This window comes from Cinclus cinclus, chromosome 9 (genome assembly GCF_963662255.1).
Source record: "Cinclus cinclus chromosome 9, bCinCin1.1, whole genome shotgun sequence".
NCBI classification, from domain to species: Eukaryota; Metazoa; Chordata; class Aves; order Passeriformes; family Cinclidae; genus Cinclus; species Cinclus cinclus.
The window spans coordinates 1,190,187-1,213,138 of record NC_085054.1 but is presented as its reverse complement, the minus strand read 5'-3'; the positions used below and the strand labels follow the sequence as shown (position 1 = coordinate 1,213,138).

General features: G+C 39.1%; 1 protein-coding gene across 4 annotated transcripts; it reads left to right on the top strand.

The window, feature by feature from the left end:
* Positions 1 to 25: 25 nt before the first annotated feature.
* Positions 26 to 22,952, top strand: SF3B1 (splicing factor 3b subunit 1). Of its 4 annotated transcripts, XM_062498531.1 has the most exons (25): positions 26 to 157; positions 5,975 to 6,141; positions 8,082 to 8,183; positions 8,870 to 8,984; positions 10,811 to 10,890; positions 12,074 to 12,241; positions 12,425 to 12,659; positions 13,421 to 13,633; positions 14,019 to 14,140; positions 14,775 to 14,972; positions 15,064 to 15,165; positions 15,641 to 15,820; positions 16,256 to 16,342; positions 16,470 to 16,740; positions 17,027 to 17,172; positions 17,260 to 17,406; positions 17,552 to 17,677; positions 18,064 to 18,285; positions 18,527 to 18,709; positions 18,802 to 18,913; positions 19,003 to 19,123; positions 19,405 to 19,536; positions 20,413 to 20,685; positions 21,165 to 21,381; positions 22,328 to 22,952. In XM_062498531.1, the coding sequence occupies exons 1-25, from the start codon at positions 130 to 132 to the stop codon at positions 22,484 to 22,486; spliced, it is 3,906 nt and encodes a 1,301-aa protein (XP_062354515.1). In that variant the 5' UTR covers positions 26 to 129; the 3' UTR covers positions 22,487 to 22,952. The 4 variants fall into 4 exon arrangements, 2 of the variants coding, with proteins under 2 accessions (XP_062354515.1, XP_062354516.1); XM_062498532.1 differs by lacking the exons at positions 26 to 157; positions 5,975 to 6,141; positions 8,082 to 8,183; positions 8,870 to 8,984 and adding an exon at positions 9,058 to 10,499; XR_009933441.1 differs by lacking the exons at positions 12,425 to 12,659; positions 13,421 to 13,633; positions 14,019 to 14,140; ... (14 more) ...; positions 21,165 to 21,381; positions 22,328 to 22,952 and adding an exon at positions 10,444 to 10,499 and having other exon boundaries at positions 12,074 to 12,135.

Below are 22,952 nucleotides of genomic sequence, written 5' to 3'. Positions count from 1 at the left end.
TGGGCGGGGCCTGGCCCCGGCCCGCGGGATGGCGGCCGCGCCTGCGCACTGCTGCCTCTGGCTGCCCCCGTTCGGCGGAAGCGGCGAGGCCGCGCCAGTTCCGCCTCGGCGTCGTTGGCGCTGCACAAAATGGCGAAGATCGCCAAGACCCACGAAGGTAAAAATAGCCCGGAAGGCCCCGTGTGCACGCTCGCTGGGGCCGCGCTTGGGCATCGCCCGCTGCCTGTGGTTCTCCCCGGCTCCGGGCGGCGTCAGGCACGGCTCATCGGGCGGGGGCAGGGCGGGCCGGGCCTGTGTGTAATGGCGGCTGCGCTCGTCAGCACCGTGCCCGGGCCGGGCGGGGGGACGGGCGTGAGGGGGAGCTCTCGCTGTGCTGCTGCAGGACGGAGCGGCGGCCAGGCCTGTGCGGGGGAGCTCGGTCGCTGAACTCCCCGCCCCCGGCCTCTTTCCGCCCATCGAGCCTCAGCCGGTGCGCTGTGAAAACCCCGCGGTGCTGATGCGAGTTTCGCATCAAAAATGCCAACAGCGCCCGCTCATTCCGAGCCCTTTGGCCTCGGTGAACGGGTGTTGCTTGCTGGAAGCCGGCGCGGCCCCGGCTGATACTGAGTTGCCGCGGTGCTCGCTGAGAAAAGTGCCCCGGAGGAGGGGAAAGATCGTGAGGGCTGGAACATTTGAGCTGCCATTTTACACAGACTTCCTGCCGGCCGGGCGTTGACGTAGGAAAGCGGCTCTCAGGGCGATTTAGCGGCTGAGGGCTTTCCCAGGCGGTGTGTTCTTCTCGAAGGTGCCGTGAGCCTGTGTGCGCTGCCGCTTCCAGCGCTTCTCAGTGTGAATCAAAGCTCTCTTTGTGGGAATTGGCTGCGGCTTGCCTTGAGCTTAAGTATTTTCAGGCGCCGGATAATAATTTGTGGAATTACACTGCTTATGTGTTTTTGCTTTGGGGTTTTTCACTTGTGTTTCTGTGTACTATAGGTGATATGCTGTATTTTTTCTTAATTTATATGCGTAATTCGCTGATCGACAACTACTTCTGGGTGGTGGTTGTGCACTGTGAAGTGGGCAGGTATTTATCATCTTTTAGAATTTTTTTTCCTTTTTTGATTTTTTTTTTCCCAGTTTTGCATTGAAAAAGCTGTTCAAATGGAAAGCCATCACCTCCCGTGGAAGTGGGGTTAATGTAGTCTTTAACACTACAGGCCCAGTCTGATTTTAGGGATGAAGAAAAGCTTAAACTGTTGTCCTTACTTTTTTACAAAATTAAAATTTAAAATTAAAATTTTGAAAAGAATTCTAAGGTACTTTGGTATAATTATGTAAATTGTAATTGTAACCTTGTCCTTTGTTTATATGCTGTGACATGCGTAAGGGCTGTGAGTGAGTACTACCCATCACAGTGCTCTTCCTCTCCTACTACCTAAAGAGATTTTTGTCATAGGATAGTAGAATTGTTGAGGTTTGGGTGGTTTTTTTTGTGGTTTTTTTTTTTTTTTTTTTTTTTTTTTTTTTGTTTTGTTTTTTTTTACCGAGCTGAAATTGCTTATTTCTTGGAGTAAATGGTGATGCATTGGCTTCAGTGAAAACATTGACATGCTTCCAGTTGCATGTGTCGGAACAGGTTTTAAGAGAGAGGATAGTTAAATTAAAAAATACATATCACAGGGTATGTTCATGTAAGGGTCTTTCCCAGCATGGAGGCATAGCTGAGCAGCTTGATTCTTCTGCTTCCAAGTTCTATCCCATCTTTTTTCAGTTCCTCACTAATCTTTGGAATTGTTTGTTACTAAATCATCTTAAAATACTTTAAATATATTTGTACTGTTTTTTAAATACTTATTGATTGATATGTTCAAGATACAGCTTGAAAGAAGCATCAAAACAGTTGTCAGCTTCTTAGTTAAAGGGGAGCTCTGTGCTTGAGGCTGAAAAGTAAAGGTTCAAGTGGCAGCCTATAAAGTCTCAGTAAATGCATAAGCTTCCAATGCTGTTGAAAGTCGTTTTTAATTTAAACTCTTTTTCTTGCTCAGGAAAGAACAGAGATCTTCAAACATAATAGATGTAATGTGTAAGAGTGCTAAGGTAGCTGAAAATAAAGCTACACAAGAGCAAGCTAAATGTGCAAAAATATGATAAGGCATGAAAACAGAGAACCTGTTTACTGTGTAAAGCACCTCTCTAGCACAGTGCCTTCTTTCTTTTTCCAACGTTCAGAGCAGAACTACATGTGTGGTAACACAGCACATACATAGAGAAAGCCTCTCTGTGAGCTAGATGTTCAGAGACGTTGAAGTCATGCGTGTTGACTTCAATAATATTCAGCATTTATGGTATGTTTTAAATCAACTGCACATTAAAGTTACTTCTGGTAAAATACCAAAATATATAAACAATAGAGTAAGATATAGAAAAGGAATGATCAGTAGAATATTATCCCCGTCCTCCTTTTTTTTTCTGCAATATACTGCTCCTTTTACTGTTTCTCTGTGAGTGAGGTTTCCATTATGTTCTGCTTGACTAAGCCATTAAATAAGTAGTTTACTTTGCACCATGTATTTTTAAGCTCTGTGATTACTCTTTCTTAATTTACTTTTTGTTAAAGAGCTTTGTTAAATATTGTGTGAGCTTTTGCAAGGAGGTGCCAGTTAACTCCAGGAAACTAACACTGGCACATCTTGTATGTCAAAATAGTGTTTTCCACCTAAATACGTTGTGCTTGCCAAGCACAGGCTACCTGTGGCTATGGGCCTCCTGGTTCAAGGGGTTTTGTGGAGTGTTCTCTCTAGACTGTTTCATTTAAACTGGCACCTGGAGGCTGTGTGGCATTAGTTAAAAATTAGGGTGGCAATCAGTAAGGTTTGTTGAGTCTATATAGACTTTATTTGTTGGTATAGATAACCCAGCAGGTTTTACTGTAGGAAAATCCCTGTAATTTAAAGATGGCAAATAATGAATGAGACCTCTACCCTCTTCATGAAATATAGCTGTTTTGAAAATAATGTTAGAGAACAAGGCCTTGGTATGTTAAGTGTCAGTAAGAACTATCAGTAGGAAAATACTTTTGTATTGGCATTTTTACTGCATACTGTAAAAAAAATTACCTAGTTGTTTTACTTAACTCTGTAGGTCGTAGTAGAGGTGGGACACCATGCAGGAGCAGATCTCTCTGGCCTGTCCTGCAGTGCAGGGGACTCGTTGGTGTGTTCTATGTTTGAGCTGTATGGCCAGGTTGGTTCAGGTGACAAATTGATTCAGATGAACAGGTGATGCCAAGGCATGGTGATCCTGTAGGCAAGATCCATAGGCTTTTTTTCATATTGAAGTTGGTTACAGCTATGAATGTTCAGTCAGGCCTTAGTGTGTCCCTAAAGAGGCAGACTGTTTATTCCAGTGACTGCTCCTTGGAAATAAGGGAAATGGTGGGATTGTACTCTCACATCACCCACTCTTCTTAAAATGTTGTCCTTGGTAGAGCTGGAAGCTCCAGGTATTCCCTTCCACTCCAGTACTGCAATGCACCAGGCTGCAAAAGTAACCAAGAGCTTCATCTGCTCTCTGGGAGAAACAGAAGTAGCTAAAAAATCTGTGGAGAAGGTACTTGAGTTACACTGGATCCATAACCTTGCCATAGGATGATACCACAGAAGTGAAATACTTTAAGAGGATGCTGCAAGTGCCTCTAAAGGTGATCGGAGGCCTCTGAGGGCAAGAGAAAGATATCTAATTTGGCAGTAGTTTCTTTCTGCTGCTTCTCCAGGAACTAACACGTTGGGGAGCAATGTGTTCCAAGTTCTGGACTTGCAGAAATCCCCATGGCTGTGCAGGATTTTAGAGGGAGCAGGATGTACCCGCAGGCAGGATTCACGAGGTGCTCATGGCCAGCAGTATCAGGCTTTTGTGAGCTTTCAGCTTCTCATGGCCTTAAGGCATCACAAGTTTCTGTAACACAGAGGTGACTGAAGTTTTTCTGCTCTAGAAAGCTACAAAAGTTCAATGAAAGCCCTGAAGTGGCTGGAGCAAGATTCTTCTTATCAGCCTTTAGGGTATATCTTCTGTCTGTGGGATTCTTGATGAGTTTAGAAACACATTTCTGCTGGTTTTCCTCCATAGACCAGTGCAGGAATTGCTGATTTGCTGCCAGTTTTATGGTGCTTCACATGAAGTCAGTGTTTCTTTCTAAGTGAACACTTAGTCCTGCTGTTCTCACTCATAGGTATATGGCAAAGATTTGTCAGGTAAGACTCTGTTAAATTGTCTCTCTAGAAAATATGCCTTTGTACAGAAGGCATAATTTGGCTTACAGTAGGTTTGTGGTTGTTCGTTGGACTTTTTTTTTTTGTTGTTTTGTTTCGTTTTTTTGTTAGTGGCAGTCTGTCATAAGAAAAGGGCCCACTTGTGACATTAAAGCTTGAAGTTTGCAGTGTTTACATTTTAAACTTTCAAATTAAGCAATCGTGATCCAATAATTTGCAATAGTGATAATCTTAGCTTTAAAAAAAAAAGTATTCATATTTTTGTCAGGTTTCCTAGCAGGTGTTGCATAACATTGTATAGTATCTTTTGCAAGATGGCTTGATGCAAAAAATGTGTCAAATTTATTCAATCTGAAAAGATAATTGAGCAACAGTAGTGAACAATTATTGAATACTCAAGATTCAAGATTATTTGTGAACGAAATTTCATGTAGATTTTTGTAAATTGACAAATTTTCTTTAAGTTAATGTAGCAGGCAATACCATTTCAGGTGGGAGAGGGTGAATCACAGAACTGTTGATGTTGAAAGGGTCTTCTGAGACCATGTAATCCAATTCTTCCTCTCAAGCATGATCCTTTGTATTCCTGCAGCCATGAAATGCAACTCTTGGGGGTTTTCTTGACCATTCAAGTAGTTATTTGATCTAGTAAAATTTACATTGTATGGTTGTCTTTCTATATCTGTTGACTCAATTCACATGAAAACAATAATAATTTTTACACAGCTGTGCCTCAATATACCTACATTTACATTTATTGAAGATTGTTGGATTACTACACAATTTTATTATTATTTATTTTATTTATATTATTATTAACTTTTTATTACTACGCAATTATTTTTTTGCGTTGCATTACAACAGATGGGAGGAAGGCGTGGTTTAATTTTGTTGCTTTTTATTTGGATTAAGAAGTTAATGTTCTTTCTGAAAGTACCAAATTTCTAAGGTCAAAGATAGCCACCAGAGCTGATCTGAGTCAGATCCTGATACAGCACAAGAAAGACAGAGCTCCCATTTGTCCTGTTTGAAGGGTGTTTTTTTTATCCACAAGAATAGTAGTCCTCAAAGATGGTGGTGCAGGCAGGAATGATGATGAGTAAATAACATTTGAGCTGCCAAAATGAAAAGAAACTGGTTTTAAGTTCTCAGGGTTTTTTTATTAACTTGTTACCCAGTGGCATATTAGAGCTGGGGCATTTTTATTTACTTATTCAAAGATAGTATTGCTTTGCAATATGTTAGAAAACACAGTACAGTGTTTTATTAAATCTCAGTTTTGAGAACCTGTGCAGTAATTCTTTTTAACAGAGCTGTTTAAATTAGCAAAATCGGTGATAACATTATGAAAGGCTTTTTTTAAATGAGACGATTACATTTGTTGTGAAAGAGTTCTTTTAGTGTAGTGTTGAGAAATACTGCTGTGGTGTAAAGGACCTTCTCTGCTACCTCTGTTGGAGGATGAGATATGGTAACAGTGAGTTAAATAGTTTGCTTTAAGCCATAGAATTAAAATACTCTGTACTTTAATCATGAGGGAAAGCTGTTTATGAACAACTGCTTATGAATTGCGATTTTTTTTTTTTTAGTTTTGTGAGTCATATATGTTTATTTCTTTAATGACAATCAGGTTGGAAAAAAACCCCTCTGTTTGCTGTACATAATAACATGACTATTAGATTTTTTATGTTTGTATAATGAGTTTTGTGTGTGTGTCTTTACCCTAGATATCGAAGCACAAATTAGAGAAATTCAAGGAAAAAAGCCTGCTCTTGATGAAGCTCAAGGAGTAGGCCTTGATTCCACAGGATATTACGATCAAGAAATCTATGGTGGCAGTGACAGCAGATTTGCTGGATATGTCACTTCCATTGCAGCAACTGAGTTGGAAGATGTGAGTAGTTTTATGTATTTTGTTTGTTTAGGGCATGCATGTAATTATTTCAGAATTGATTTTGAGTAATTTTCAGTAGCAGTTGCTTGAAGTAAAACCAGTTTTCATTAAAGCCGTAGTGGGCCCAAGTATGTCTTATCTGGGAAGCACATAATCATGAAATTATTTGGGTTGGAAGGGGCCTTGAAGATAATTTTGTCCCAGCCCTCTTGCCATGATCTACACCTTTCAGTAGATCAGGTTTCTTAAAGGAACATCCAACCTGGCCCTGAACACTTCCTGGGATGGGGCATCCATAGCTTCTCTGAGGAACCTGTGCCAGGGCCTCACCACCCTCACAGAAAACAATTATTTTCCTAATATCCAATCTAAACCTACTGTCCTTCAGTTAGAAGCCATTTCTCTTTGTCCTGTCACCACATGCCTGTGTAAAATGTCCCTCTCCAGCTCCCTTGTAGGCTCCCTTCAGGTAGTGGAAGGCTGCAATTAGGTCACCCTGGAGCGTTCTCTTTTCCAGACTGAACAATCCCAAGTCTCTCTCAGCCTTTCCTCAAAGGAGAGGTTCTCCATTTCTCTCATCTCTTGGCGACCCCCTCTGCACTCACTCCACCAGGTCCCTGTCCCTCGGTGCCGGTCCCTCCTGTGCTGGGGCTCCCAGAGCTGGATGCAGTGTTCCAGGTGGATCTCAGAGCAGAGGGGCAGAACCCCCTGCCTTGCCCTGCTGCCCACGGGGCTTTCCATGCAGTCCAGGACACGTTTGGCTTTCTGGGCTGAGAGTGCCCATTGCTGGCTCATGTCCAGCCTCTCCTCCACCAGCTCTTCCAAGTCCTTCTTGTCAGGGCTGCAGTTCTTTTATTTTTTTTTTGCTTTGAGAGCCTTGTAGGCCCAAGCAGAAGGCAAAAAGTTGTGGCCTGCTACTTAACGTTAGCCTTGACTGGAATAATTAACTTTGTTCTGCCACTGCTGCCAGGATTACAAATGATGATAAAAAATTAATAAAACTTGGGCCAACAAGCTTTAGTGACTGTTTTGAGATTCCTGGTTCAAATTTCAGAGCTGTTTATAAGAATTGGCTTTTTCACTGTGTTGTATTGTGTTCTCCTTATGTATCCTGCTTCTAAGATTATCTTATGTTAATTTCTAATGTTAAACATTGGACCATATTTTTAGTTGCAGGAATCTTTAGATCTATAGGCCTTGTCATTGATGCATAGGCAATGACATTTTACACTGAAAGAATTATATTTCTAAGAATGAGGAAGATTGTTTAGTTTAGTACTACTTGATACATGAGGTGTTTTTTTAGTGATGTACTTGTGTCATCTACAGACTTCTTAAGAATACCTTATGAGAAATTTCCATTATTCTGGGGCTCAGTGAAAAAGTTTAATGGTTTTGTGAGCAGTTTTTCTTTTGGGTTGCTGTAAATAATTGAATAGAAACTACTGGTGAAGAAGTAGCAAAAGCAAGTGTTTGTTATTGCCGTTATTATTAAGTATAACTAAACTAACATGAATCTATCTCTGAATTTTTTACTCTTTCTAAAGCTTTTTATTGGGTTATTAAGTCTTGTTCCATATATATATAGCTGATGTGTAAGAAAAATAATTTGAATATCTCTGCACCATTTCTCACATGGAGCTGTAATGGTAGCACTAATATGAAGTACAGACTTTTTTCTAGTTAGTGTAGATAGCACACTTGATTAAATGTAGCATGTTGAAGAATTCTTGAGCCTTCTTATTGATACGAGCAGGTTTATCTGATTCACCAGTTGGGGAATAATAAGAAAAGCTATATGAGAGAGCTTGCTAAAATTTTCAATTACATATTCTATTTGTCCATTTTCATCTTTCCTATTGACCATGGCATGTTCATTTGATGTTACTTTATCTAATTATAATACCAGCATGACAAATTCACTGTGTCTTTACTGACAGGATGATGATGACTACCCTTCTACAAGTTTGCTTGGCCAGAAGAAGCCAGGATACCATGCTCCAGTGGCATTGCTTAATGACATACCACAGTCTACTGAACAGGTATGTCTTAATTAAAGGCACAGTAAAATACTTTTGTAAGCACTGAGGAAAACAAGTGTTAGCGACAGGTTTTGTTTTCTGGAAATATAAGATGTATGTTAACAGCTATGTTTTTTTAAATGTTGCTGTAGCCCTGTTACTATTTTAGTTTGGAATTCCACAGGGTGATAAAGATTGGCACTTGTGCATGTAAAGCCAATGTGAATATAGAAACTAAACTTGAAATTTTAAAAAATTGAAATCAGATACTTCATTAAATGCAAACAATTGGGAAACTTAATATCCTTTATACTTCTCATTTTTAAAAGAAAATGTAATCCCCTATGTTTTATATTCCTGGAGTATTTTTCTGTAAAATTTAAAAGCACAACAAGTAGCATTAAGTCACCCTGCAAAAAGAAGGGGAAAGGTCAACAGCATGGAATGCTTTGGTAAGAAGTGAATAAACTCTTAAAATGCCAAATTTTTATCAGAAATTATTTAATGAGAATTTCTGTGTTTAAAAAACTGAAATTCTAGTTGTGGAAGTAAAAATTTAAGTTTGTATAGTGTTTTGACGTTTCCTGCATAGTTGAGGCAAAAAATAATTTAAGTCTTTTGAATAATAATGAAAATGAATACAGTACCAGACAGTTTTCATACTAGTCTTGATAAATCTGTGACTAACAGGATTTCTTGGTTTTTAGTATGATCCTTTTGCAGAACACCGTCCTCAAAAGATTGCAGATCGGGAAGATGAGTACAAAAAGCACAGGCGGATGATGATCATTTCACCTGAGCGTCTTGATCCTTTTGCAGATGGTAATTTTTTTTGGCTTTTCTATACCCTTTATGAAATTTTTGTCTTTAATTGTCTTTAGCCCTTTGATTTCTGTTGGCATGCTTATAAACTTAGTTTTGTTTTAAACATTCCCTTTTCATAGAGATTTGGTTGAAAATTTAGATGCCATATTCTTCACCTTTATAATACGAGTTTTCTTTCCAGGTAGAAGGACAAGAAAATTGTCAATGAGCCATTGCCATAGAAACACAAAGGGTTAAAGGTTTCTCTTTTCATTTCGTTTTGGGTTGTGCGTTGTGCTTTGAACAACTTGTGTATTGAGTGCTCAGATTCATTCAGTACCTTGATAATTTTCATTCCAAGTTATAGATTTGCAGGGTTACTGCTTTTGAAATGCTAGTAGAGCACCTAATTCTTACCATCCTATGTAAATTTTAGGTGGTATAGCTAAAAGAAGCAAAAGCATATATAAGACTTTGATGCTATCAATAGTTCAAGTCTGTTCTGATAATTTTAGAGTGGAAGTCAGGAGAAGGGGTGTTAGTGGGTCTGAAATTTTCTTCAGGTGAGTGAGTTTCACTTGTGGCAATAAGGTGCCTGTTGGCTTAAAATTAGTAGCTATTTTGCAGGTTTTACAAATGAGAATTTCAGCCTGCATGAATTAATAGGGATATTAATTATTTTACTTGCTTAATTGTAATTGATATAAACATGTATTGTCAGAATTCACAGGCCCATACTAACTGTCCTTAATTTCTTTCCTACAGCAGTACTGCTATATGCCAGTCCTGTCTGCATTCTTAAGGGTGCAGTTCAACACATCCTGTGTAGATTATGGTGAAAAAGTATTCCAAAGGAAAGTCCTATCAAAGCTAGTGTCAGAAAGACACAGCCAATTGGGCAGTGATCTTCAGCATAGAAATGTTTAAGAAGTTTATTTTTTTCCCTGAAGTATAAGAGCTATACCACTTGTATAGCAAATCTGCACATTTTTCTTAAAGAAAAGTATTTTTCTTGACAAGTCTCATTTCTTTAAAGTTGGGCTTCTTTTAAAGTATTTAAAAATTAAATTAATGCAAGATACAGAGTGTAAAACAGCCTATGGTGTACAAAACCCATTACCTGTGAGTATTGTTGTGGTGGTGTATGTACTGTATTGCATTCAGCTCCCAATCACAAGTGTCCCTTGAGAAGAGGAGGGGGAAAGTGTCATCAAAACAGTGTTTTGGGGTTTTTAAATTTTGTTTTATTTTTAATGAAGCCCTGTTACAATGTGACACTAGAAGGTCTGTGAGACATGTCCAGATTTGTCAAACTTATAAATGGGTCTTTATGATAGAACAATTTAAACATTACTTAGGTATGCAATAGTTATTTATAGTCAGATACCAAGTAGGATTTAACAGCTTGCACAAGGTAATGTTTTGATTATAAATATCTTTCCAAAGTGTTACTAATGGTAAAGAGATAATTTTCTAGGCTTCTATTCTGCTGCTTGAAGTCAGAACTGCTGATGGAGACAAAGGCACGAAAGTGTACGTATTCCGGATTAGCAACCCAGGAACCCATCACTTCTGAAGACTCTTAACTGTGTTGTCATTTTATCATTTTTATCGGCTTTAAAATATTTGTTTGAAACTGCAGTAGTTGTTTGTGTTCAAACAGGTTAAATTGATCAGCAAACTGAATAAACGTAAGATACATGTAATTTTAAAAATTTTCAATCAAAAAGTAAAATTAAATGATCATGGAATAATATAATACTAGAGCAGGACAGTAGAAGTCCATAGTTTCTGCTTATCCTGTACTCATTGTGCTCCATTCCTGTTGCTGTTCTCTTCTGCAGGAGGGAAGACTCCAGATCCTAAAATGAATGCCAGAACATACATGGATGTTATGCGTGAACAGCATTTAACAAAAGAAGAGGTGCGTGGAGGGGAGGGTTTTCCACTTGGACTGAGTTTCGTATTGCAGCCTTTGAAAGCGTGTTGAGCAAGTGGGAGCATAAATTCTCTTGACTTTGCCTTGACTTAAAAGCCCCTTTCTTTGGAAAATTGTGTTGTTGTATGTTGAAAGTCACTAGAATTGAAAGATAAATGTTATAAAAAACATCTGTTCTATGCAATGCTTAAGCAGTGCAGGGAAAAATAATCTCAGTATATTTTAATCTGGAATTTTCTTTTTGGTAGAACTTGGACTTCCTCTTGTTTCTTTTATTTCAGAGGAGGAGAGACAAAATCTAAGAGTAACTGAGAATTACTCAGTGTGTGAGATGTGAGATATTTGTTTTTGTGAGCTCTGTGTGTAGCAAAGCCAGGGAGTTTTTAAAGGCTTTTAATGAAGTACTTACAACAGATGTTGCACTGCTAAGATCTGGTATAAGACTGGCTTTTGGTTTTAAATATTAAAAAAAAAAAAGGAGAAAAACCAAAAACATGCTTTAAAATTTATTTTAATAGTTAAAAATATATTGGTAATATAAAAATATTTGTTGTGTAATAGCTACAGTAGCATCTTGCTAATTGGAGCAAGACCTTGTAGTTCTAGTGACTTGGAACATTAATTGTCTTATCTTAAGTGAAGAATTAGTTCATTATTTTGGCAGTTTTAATGCTTATGGATCCACTGGTAAGTGCAAAACAGTCGCTTAGTGTGTTGTTTTAGCAGTATAATCTCAGGACTTAAAACAAGAATTTCAGGGCTTTTTTAATGTCATGGGATGTAGCTCCTGTCAACATATTTTTTGAGTCACCCACCTTTACTGAAGTGGTACTTGTTGGAAACAGATGGGTAATGGCCTTAAGGCATATACCTACCAGTGAAAGAAACCAACAGCTTTAAAAATTCTCTGTGCATTTGCTGTAAGAATGGCTTTTATTGAAAAAAATGATTTGCAAACAGTTTCTCAAACTGGGACTGGACTTGACAGCTGATCTGTCACTATAGAAGAATTTGGAAAAAAAAAAAAAGCGGCCTTGAAATGAAAGCAGTAGCTAATTGCAGGTTATTTGAGCAAAACCTCAAAATAGCATAAGAAGATATCGAAAAAGCTCTTTTAAAGACATAATTTGAGGAGTTCTTATGTTTTTCTTTTTGTGCTCTTGAACAGAGGGAAATTAGGCAACAACTAGCTGAAAAAGCTAAAGCTGGAGAGCTTAAAGTCGTCAATGGAGCTGCTTCTCAGCCACCTTCAAAACGCAAACGGCGTTGGGATCAGACAGCTGATCAGACCCCTGGTGCTACACCTAAAAAATTGTCCAGCTGGGACCAAGCAGAGGTAATGACTTAATTTTGTTTTAAACTAAGTTTAAAATCAGCTGTCTACAGAAGCTGTCTGCAGAAGACATTATCAGTGCTAATCCTCTTGAGCATTTGACGTTTCTTACTCTACTTAAGAACAGCTATCAGTCTTCTGTTGTGTAGGATGAGATGCTGATACTTTTGGTTTTGTCTTGTGTAGACTCCTGGACACACCCCATCTCTGCGATGGGATGAAACTCCAGGCCGTGCCAAGGGTAGTGAAACTCCAGGTGCCACCCCAGGCTCAAAAATCTGGGATCCAACTCCCAGTCATACACCAGCAGGAGCTGCAACGCCCGGCCGGGACACGCCTGGTCACGCTACACCAGGCCATGGAGGTGCCACTTCCAGTGCACGGAAAAATCGATGGGATGAAACCCCCAAAACAGAAAGAGGTATTTGTGGCAAACTGGGAGGTGCAGAACAAGTTTAAAATGGTTAATTGTACTGGGAATTTTCACCCTAAGCAACGAGTGAGTTTAGAAGCCAGGCAAGAAGTAGTTGTAGTCTGACATCTGGTGGTTGATACGGGGATTTTTCTTGTCTGAGGTATCAGCATTGGATTCTGCCTGTGCTTAAGTGGCATCCATGAAAGTACCTCAGCTCAAATACGGAACCACAGTTTTGTCATATCTAGTGACTGCTGCAGGTTGGGATTTTAAAGCATAAAGGATACAGTAAAGAAGCACACGTTGAATTACTTTCCGTAATATGTTTGTGTGTGTTATTTTGTAATGGCTTTGTGGTTTTTTAAGAGGTTGTTACTGAAACATATTTGAGAAGCATGTCACCTGCCTAATTTGAATTTGACTCTTGTGTTAGAGAAGAGTGGAACATTTATTACCTAATGCTTTTATCCAGGAGTACGTGGAGTACTTTGTTCAAAACTAGAATATCTGAGTAGTACTTTTTTTTTTCCTTTTTTTCTGAATCTTATCTTTTTCAGCAAGAAGTTGACACTTTTTTCATAAAACAAAGTTCCCTGTTGCATATTTTCAGTGTAATGCCTGCATTTTTTCAATATTCACAAAAGCAGTCTTTACGTTTTGCCTCCTGTTTTTTAATTTGATATTGAAAATTGATTTGAATGTTGATAGTACTGGTGGAGTATATACTGTTCAGCTTTCTGAGAGAATTTGGTTTGTTTTTTTCTTAGATACCCCAGGCCATGGCAGTGGCTGGGCTGAGACACCTCGTACAGATAGAGGTGGTGATTCCATTGGTGAGACACCAACCCCAGGAGCAAGCAAAAGGAAGTCACGCTGGGATGAAACACCTGCGAGCCAGATGGGGGGCAGCACTCCTGTTCTGACACCTGGCAAAACACCCATCGGTACACCAGCTATGAACATGGCAACTCCTACACCAGGTAAGCCCAGTCCCTTGTCTAAGGCTTCACTTGGTATTGTGGGAATGGAGCATCTCCTTTTGTATTGTCTTTTGAAGCAGACTTCTGCCCAGCATGCTCTCCTGCCTGTATGAAAGCAGTCAGTGTATGCTCATTTTACTGTTTTTGTGGCAATGTCCACGGCAACTCATTTCTGGATAGGAATCGAGACTAAGGTTACATGTTTATTGCTGTTTAGTTTAGTAAAAAGGTTGATTAAAGGCTCTGTAAAAGTTCAGTCTCTTGCTTGGGTACAGAGTTGAGGTGCTAGGAAAAGTTTTACTCAAGAGAACATTTAAAAATAAGTCATCTGTTTCTGCATACAAAAAGTTTTTTAAAATACTTTTCTTGGTAAATTTGAATATAGGTCACATCATGAGCATGACTCCTGAACAACTGCAGGCGTGGCGCTGGGAGAGGGAAATTGATGAGAGAAACAGACCACTTTCTGATGAGGAATTGGATGCTATGTTTCCTGAAGGATATAAGGTAATTTGTCTGAATTAAAATACAGCAGATCATGATGATGTTTTTTACCTACCAGGGATTACAGATTTTTTTTTTTTTCCCCCCGGAAGTAGAATGTTTCACATTAAGTATTGACTATTGATTGTACACACTTCTGTGACCTGGTTACTGATTTATTGTAAATCCCTTTGAAATGGGGGTCTCAAGGTGGTTTCACAGGCTGGTCACTACTGTGTTTCTCAGTGGTGGAAATGTCTGTCAAGGCCAGAAATGTAGTCCGTATGGAGTGATAGAAATGGTGAGTCCAGATGTAGACATGGAAGAAGGTCACAAATACTGAGACAGCAAATATTCTGTGTTGATTCAGTTATTGAAGTGCTTCTTTAATCCTTGGAGACTTCACAATTTATTATCCAAGCTCTCAGCAGTGGGGGTGAGCTTTCTCCTGAAATGTTGTCAGTACAGGATAAGTGCAAATACAAGCTGTCCTGGTAGTTTGTATTGCTGCAAACATGGGATCTGTTGTATGCAATAACACATAAATCCCCAAAGAAATACAAGTGGAAGCTACAACTTCAATCAATGTTTTGTATTTGATGGCTTCTTCTTTTTATATCTGTTGCAATTAAAATGATTTTTGCTCTTCCTTCTTTAGGTTCTCCCGCCCCCAGCTGGTTACGTGCCCATCCGTACTCCTGCTCGGAAGCTGACAGCGACTCCAACGCCCCTGGGGGGTATGACAGGATTCCACATGCAGACAGAGGACAGAACTATGAAGAGTGTTAATGATCAGCCATCTGGCAACCTGCCATTCCTGAAGCCGGATGATATCCAGTACTTCGATAAGCTGCTGGTAAGGGAGATTTCACTCATTCTGGTTTAACTTCCCTGGTTTCTTTTGATTATGTAGCAATGCCCATTTATTTGTCTGGAATTACTTGTAGGTTGATGTTGATGAATCGACTCTGAGTCCTGAGGAACAGAAGGAGAGAAAAATAATGAAATTACTTCTGAAAATAAAGAACGGCACACCTCCCATGCGAAAGGTAAGATGAATTATCAGATACGTTTACGTCATCTTGTTTTTCAAACTTTGGTGTTTGTTTTCAGGTTTTGCTTCAGTTGTTCATGGGATTCTCTTGAAGATAGATAATCTCCTAAACTTTGCCGTCTCTTGTGGTTGAAATCCAGCTGGTAACTAAGCCCCACACAGCTGTTTGCTTCTCCCCCACTTCCCTTAGTAGAATGAAGGAGAGAATCAGAAAAGTGAGAACTTGTGCACTGAGATGAGAAATGAACCCCAAGAAGACAAGTGATGCAGATGGAAAACACACTGTCATCACACATTTGTGTTTTAACAAATCAGCATAGAATTGCTTGAAAAATTTTTGTAGTGGTTGTGGCAAACATTTGGAGGTCTGTGGATGCAGTCAGTTACATTTTAACTTGGTTCATAGCTGTTTCATGGTTGTTCAGGGTTGTTCCCTTAGTTTAACTGGCAGGTTTTCTGCTTTCGCTCAGGCTGCGTTGCGGCAAATTACCGATAAAGCTCGGGAATTCGGAGCAGGGCCGCTGTTCAATCAGATCCTGCCTCTGCTGATGTCACCAACGCTCGAAGATCAGGAGCGGCACTTGCTTGTCAAAGTCATCGACAGAATTCTTTACAAATTGGATGACTTGGTCCGACCGTACGTACACAAGGTCTGTTGAGTTTGCTATTTCATCTCTGATTTGCTCTTTCTGCGTTTTATGTGCCTATCAGAAGAGGATGGTACCGCTTTTTTAAAACATATTTGGCTTTCATATGTCTTGAACCAAACTTTGAAGTTTTTATAGTGTGGTTGGATTGTAGGCTTCAGAGTATTTGAGGGATGATGTAAATATGATATATGCATATTTGGAGGTGGGAAGGACCTTACCTGATCTAGGTAGTATCTCCGGACCACATCCTTAAGAGACTTAAGAGCTATAAAAACCAATGTAATAGATTATTTTAATGTAATAGAATATTTTTTTTCTGATCATTCTAAGGCTTTAAGCTTGAATTAATGGAATCATCTGTTTCCTGGACTTTAATAAGGCTAGAAATACTTCAGGAAGTATTAATAAAAGGAAATATTAATTTATCTTTTTCAGATCCTTGTCGTCATTGAACCACTGCTGATTGATGAAGACTACTATGCGAGAGTGGAAGGCAGAGAAATTATTTCAAACTTGGCTAAGGTAAAACTCCATCCTTTATTAAAGCACTGAGTTAGCTTACATATATCTACATGTTTATAGGCATGGCAGAACAATTGACTGTGCTGTTCATAAATCCCATTGGTATGTTTTGTGTTTTTTCCTGCAGGCTGCGGGTTTGGCAACAATGATCTCCACAATGCGACCTGATATTGATAACATGGATGAATATGTCAGAAATACAACAGCTCGAGCCTTTGCTGTTGTTGCATCTGCTCTGGGCATTCCTTCTCTGTTACCCTTCCTGAAAGCTGTCTGTAAAAGCAAAAAATCCTGGCAGGCCAGACACACTGGCATCAAGATTGTACAGCAGATTGCTATTCTTATGGGTTGTGCTATCCTGCCTCATCTCAGGAGCTTGGTTGAAATTATTGAACATGGTAAGTTCTGCTTTCCCCAGACAGTGTCTTTTTTTTTTTTTTTTTTTCCTCAATATCTGGAAAATTTTTCATACTTCAGTAAGGTGCAGTGATAGTAAGGCCCTGGTTTTGTTGTTGCTGTGACACCGAGAAACATTTCAGCTGGCTCTGTAAGGTGAATAAAGACGAATAATGGTTCAGTATTCCTGAAAATAAGTGAATCCCTTTTACTCTCCTCCTCTAATTTTGCTATTTTGAACTTAAGATGCAAGTACAAGAAGTGATGCTAAACCCTGCTGTCTTGCAGGGCTGGTGGATGAGCAGCAGAAAGTTCGCACCATCAGCGCTTTGGCCATTGCTGCTTTGGCTGAGGCAGCCACTCCCTATGGTATTGAGTCCTTTGATTCTGTCCTGAAGCCCTTGTGGAAGGGTATACGTCAACACAGAGGAAAGGTAAATCTAAAATACTTTCTTTAGTTTGGACTGAGATGGATATGCACCTGCTGTGACTTACTAGAGACATGTTTTGCATTGAAATAGGGTTTGGCTGCGTTTTTGAAGGCTATTGGTTACCTGATTCCACTCATGGATGCTGAGTATGCAAACTACTACACCAGAGAAGTCATGCTGATTCTTATCAGAGAGTTCCAGTCTCCTGATGAAGAGATGAAAAAAATTGTACTAAAGGTACATCAGAATGTAGTTTAGCATTGATAATGAATATGTGTTAAAAAAATTACAAACCAAATAAAAGCAAAAAAACCCCTATCCCAAATCACCCACTCCACACCCTACACCAGATTAAAAATGTTGGGTTTTTATTTCCTGTCAGGTGGTAAAGCAGTGTTGTGGTACAGATGGTGTTGAAGCAAATTACATTAAAACAGAAATCTTGCCACCCTTCTTCAAACATTTCTGGCAGCACAGAATGGCACTGGACAGAAGAAATTACAGACAGGTATTTTTGGTGGATTTTTTAACTGGGAAGTTACTTACAGTAGAAGAAAATTAGAATGTTCACTCAGGCTGAGTACTTATTTTTGTCTGTGTCCTGAAACTTGATTTTTGTTTGTACTAGCAATTTAGAAGTTGTGTAGTTAAGATTTTTAGGTTCTTAGGAGGCTATCATGACATTTTATGTCTCTGAATGTCTTCACCAGTTGCAGGGTGGGGTGGTTGGCCCCATTTATGTTCTTAAAAATACTGTATGATTTCTAAACGTAAAACTAGTTTTTTATAGTGGGCTGAGCACATTTCTTCAGATGAGGGAAGTTATTTTCAAGACATAGAAAGTAGTTTTTAACTGCTTTTAATGTTTGCTTATTCAATACTTCTGTATTTTAGTTGGTTGATACAACTGTGGAGCTGGCAAATAAAGTTGGAGCAGCAGAAATTATTTCTAGAATTGTGGACGATCTGAAAGATGAGGCTGAACAGTACAGAAAAATGGTCATGGAAACAATTGAGAAGATAATGGGAAATCTGGGGGCAGCAGACATTGATCATAAACTGGAAGAGCAGCTCATTGATGGTATTTTGTATGCCTTTCAGGAGCAGACAACAGAGGTATGGCCAGCTGTTGGAGTATTTGGTTCACTGTAATTGTAAGCCTGTTAGAAGCACAGATTTCTGTGTAACTAAGTTAGATTTTTGGAATCCCTTTTTAGATGTCAGTGCTCTAATCAATGAAATCCAGAAGCAATCTCTGGAATGTTAGCATTTTAAAAGCAATTTTAGATTATGACAAGTTCAGGTAAAATGCAGTGTTGCTGTCTGTCTGATTTTCCGTTATTGTTTTTACCCTCAGGATTCTGTGATGCTGAATGGTTTTGGCACAGTGGTTAATGCTCTAGGCAAAAGAGTGAAACCCTACCTGCCTCAGATCTGTGGTACAGTTTTGTGGCGTTTGAACAACAAATCAGCCAAAGTCAGGCAGCAGGCTGCTGACCTGATCTCTCGTACTGCAGTGGTCATGAAGACTTGCCAAGAGGTATGGACTTCTCTTCCAGATCTGCTCTAGCAGGTCATAGTAATGAGAGGGGAGGGGAAAATTGTCTTTTAACTCCTTTTTCTTGGTTGTAGGAAAAACTGATGGGACACTTGGGTGTTGTTTTGTATGAGTACCTGGGTGAAGAATATCCTGAAGTACTGGGCAGCATACTCGGAGCACTTAAGGCTATTGTGAATGTTATAGGTATGTTTTTGTACTGATTGCTTGGCTGTTCAGGAGCAAAATAAAAAACCACTACTATAAAACTAAATGTGCCTCTTTGAATTCAATAGGTATGCACAAGATGACACCACCAATCAAAGACCTGCTGCCACGGCTGACGCCTATTTTGAAGAACAGACATGAGAAAGTACAGGAAAACTGTATTGATCTTGTTGGGCGTATTGCAGACAGGTAAGCTGACAAATGAGACAATATCTGACCTTCTTTGTGGGCAATTATTGTAGGAAAAGCTCAAGTTTGTCATCCGAGTACTTATTGTCATATCTCTTTATATTCCTGAAGTTGTGCATAAAACTTGAGATGTTTAGCAGGCACACTGTTGGATTACCTAATAAAGGAGATGCATAAGCTGTTACCTGTGTGGATAGCAAATGAATAGGTTCTACAGTTTGTGGCTTTATTTAAAATTTTCCCCCATCACTGAGGAGATAACTCACTTTATTCTCTTCCAGAGGTGCAGAGTATGTTTCTGCAAGAGAGTGGATGAGGATCTGCTTTGAACTGCTTGAATTACTAAAAGCTCACAAGAAAGCTATCAGAAGAGCCACAGTGAACACTTTTGGTTATATTGCAAAAGCTATTGGGTAAGTTGGTTTAATGCTTACCCACTTCTGCACCAAACATCAGTTACCAAACATCATGATGTTAGTGATGACTGTTAGTTTTCTGTTGGGAAATATTCAAACTTCTCTACATTTTATATGTGCAGACATGGTTTTGCTCATTTTGAAGAATACAATCATGTATTCTTCATTAACATAGGACGTTGCACTTCTGAGCTAAATTTGTGGACTAATAATGTTAGAGTCTTATTTGGGAGTAAGAGCTGTTGTCTGATGAATTTTTGATGTTGTGATGTGCATTCAGACCCTCTTTGTAGTGTTTCATAAACTCTCCTTTAAACAATTTTATCTTCTCTCTCTTTTTTTTTTCCCCTTCCCCCCACCAAATTAGTAGAGTTATTGATTTTTCAAGGTTTGTTCCCACTAAGGTCATACTACAAGTCAGCACATTTTAGAATGAAGCACAGTTGCCACCTTTATGTGTATTCTGTGAGTGGCTGATGACTGACTGAATGAAGATAGAGCAAGCAGCCAGGGGTGCTGTAACTGTTCTCTGTGTAGGGCATAACCTATCTCTGTCAATGCTTATGGTTTTATAAAGTCTGTACTTTCCTGTGGGATCAGAGTAATAGTGGGGAGGCAATGCTACCCTCCAGAGTTCACAAGAGGAAGAAGGCGGGGAAAAAGCCAAATCTAGATAAAATTAAAAAACGTTGGCTGTGGAAATGAATCCTTAAGCTGTTGCAGAGTTTGGAGTTTCATGTTTAGCATTCAGTTTCTCTAAACTTTTTATGAGGGCTAATCCATGTTTCTCCACCACTTGTGTGAAGCTTAACTAATTTTATCTGAATCCTCACTGCATCTTATTGACATGGATGCCCATGTTGTCTCTTCCAGACCTCACGATGTGTTGGCCACATTGCTGAACAACTTGAAAGTACAGGAAAGGCAGAACAGAGTATGTACTACAGTAGCAATTGCTATTGTGGCTGAAACATGCTCACCTTTCACAGTGCTGCCTGCACTCATGAATGAATACAGAGTTCCAGAACTGAATGTCCAGAATGGCGTGTTAAAGTCTCTTTCTTTCCTGTTTGAGTACATTGGAGAGATGGGAAAAGATTACATTTATGCTGTTACGCCATTGCTTGAAGATGCTTTAATGGACAGGTGAGTGCACTGCCGTGGTACAGTTACCCATAGTCATATTTTTAAGTATATACCTCATCGTTAATTATAGCAAATATGCATATTATCCTTGTTTGCTAAAGGCTTTAAGTGACCAGCATAAATCAGAAGCCATTATTTGCAAACAATTTGGTTTACGTATGCCCTTATTCTACTAATAATTCTGAAGATTAAAATTATAATAGCATTTTCAGTGAGTCACGACTTCTTCCATTAAAACTGCTTTTAATAATTTCTGTTGTTGGTGCTTCTGTGGAATTGGAGTGCAGTAATAAGTCAGAAAACTCCCATCTTTTTTCACTTCACTGATTTTTTGATACTTTGCCTCTTGCTGTCAGTAAGTATGGCTTAAAAGTGTTACTAGTACTTTCAAGAAAAGTGTTACTGAAAAGAAGCACTGTGCTTGTCCAGTCATGTTGCTTCTAAGTCTCATTGATTAATACCCATTGTTCTCTTTGCAGGGATCTTGTGCACAGACAAACAGCCAGTGCTGTGGTGCAGCACATGTCCCTTGGTGTTTATGGGTTCGGCTGTGAAGATTCCCTTAATCACTTGTTAAATTACGTGTGGCCCAACGTGTTTGAAACCTCTCCTCACGTCATCCAGGCAGTCATGGGGGCTCTGGAGGGCCTCAGAGTCGCTATTGGGCCCTGCAGGATGCTGCAGTACTGTTTACAGGTATGGCCTTGGGTGTGCTGGGACAGCAGAGAGCACTTGGCAGGCAGGCATTCTTTCCAGAAGACAAAAAAAGATGATTTCCAGCAAAGGAAAAACTGGCTTTTTTTCTCCAAAGTATTATTTAAGCAGGGTAATCTGTGCCAAGGACTTGAATAGTGTGAATAGGCAGTAAACAGAGGGTTTGGTATAGGGAGATAGCTGATTACGTCACAGAATAGTGTAGGAAAAGCAGGTAACTTAGAATATCAGTTGACTAAAATAGCCTGGCACTTTGATTTCTAAATTGGTAACATCTCACAAATTTTGAGGATGTGAACTAATGACTGGGGAATAAATTAGATGTGGGAGAGGTTGTGACAAGTAATCAGTGGGATTATTAATCCTGTCCTCTCATTTATTTGTCATGATTTGTCCTTAGCCAGGAAAAAGAGTGAGACATTTAGAAGAGTGCAGCACTATAAAACAGTGCTTTGATTAGACTTGGTACTTCTAGATCAACACTAGGCAGTTCAGCTTCTGTAAATGTGCATGGGGTGGTGAAATCTGAGGGCTTCTGTTCTGTGTAATCATATGTGATGGTGACTGTGTTGGCTATGAAATTAAAACTCTCCTAACAGGTTGGAAGCAAGGATTACAGTAATACAGGTTGGTGTAGAGGTGTGACAGCATTTTAGTAATAATTTGCAGATAGGAAATTTCATACTTTTGCAGTGTGGGAACCTAAGCATTAAGATACTGACATCAGTAGGAAGGTGAAAGTCTCTTGCAGTGTGTATTCTTGCAAGTACTGTTGGTATTTTGTTATTACATGGAACTGTTTTTTTTGCTAGAGCTTATATGTTCTGCCCATTTATTGAATGCTTATTTTGCAATGCTTGATTAAATTCAATAAAAGAACATTGGAACTTCAAGCTTTGATTATATTTTGTTCTGTTCTGTTTTCTAGGGTTTGTTTCACCCTGCCAGAAAAGTCAGAGATGTTTATTGGAAGATCTACAATTCAATCTACATTGGATCACAGGATGCTCTGATAGCCCATTATCCAAGAATCTATAATGATGAAAAGAACACCTATATTCGATATGAACTTGATTACATCTTATAATCTTCTTGTTCAGTTGTTTGTGTTTAATGCACAGCTGTTGTTCAGTTAAATGCTTTGGATTTCATGATGTAAAATTTTAAAATTTTGGAGATCAGTGTAGAGCTGGTCAGAGGCAGAGCTAGGTATCCAGTAGCATGATTTTTTAAATATGTCCTTGTTTTTTGATGTTAAACAGTTAAAAGCCAGTAGTGACCAACAAAACAGTGATTACAATGTACTGGAGGGATTTTGTTTTGGATCCATCTTTATGAAGATTTAGATTTCAGTCCTTGTGTTTAAAGGGGAAGTTTATTTGAGAAATAAACATTTGTGTATAAAAACTAATTTGTGTGTGGTTTTTGGACAGAGGGGCTTGTAAGATAAGTCCCTTTTGATTAAGTATTTGTTCATGTAATGAATAGGTGGTATAAAACATTTTAACTCCTTTTTGTCATCCACTAGCTTTTGAATAAATAAGAAAAATGTA

What these genes read in the sequence shown, in the direction of transcription:
- SF3B1 (XM_062498531.1), top strand. Translation starts at nt 130, where the DNA reads ATGGCGAAGATCGCCAAGACCCACGAAG. An exon ending in AGCATTTAACAAAAGAAGAG is followed by an intron (nt 10,891 to 12,073) that starts GTGCGTGGAGGG and finishes GCTCTTGAACAG; the next exon opens with AGGGAAATTAGGCAACAACT. An exon ending in TACGTCAACACAGAGGAAAG is followed by an intron (nt 17,173 to 17,259) that starts GTAAATCTAAAA and finishes GCATTGAAATAG; the next exon opens with GGTTTGGCTGCGTTTTTGAA.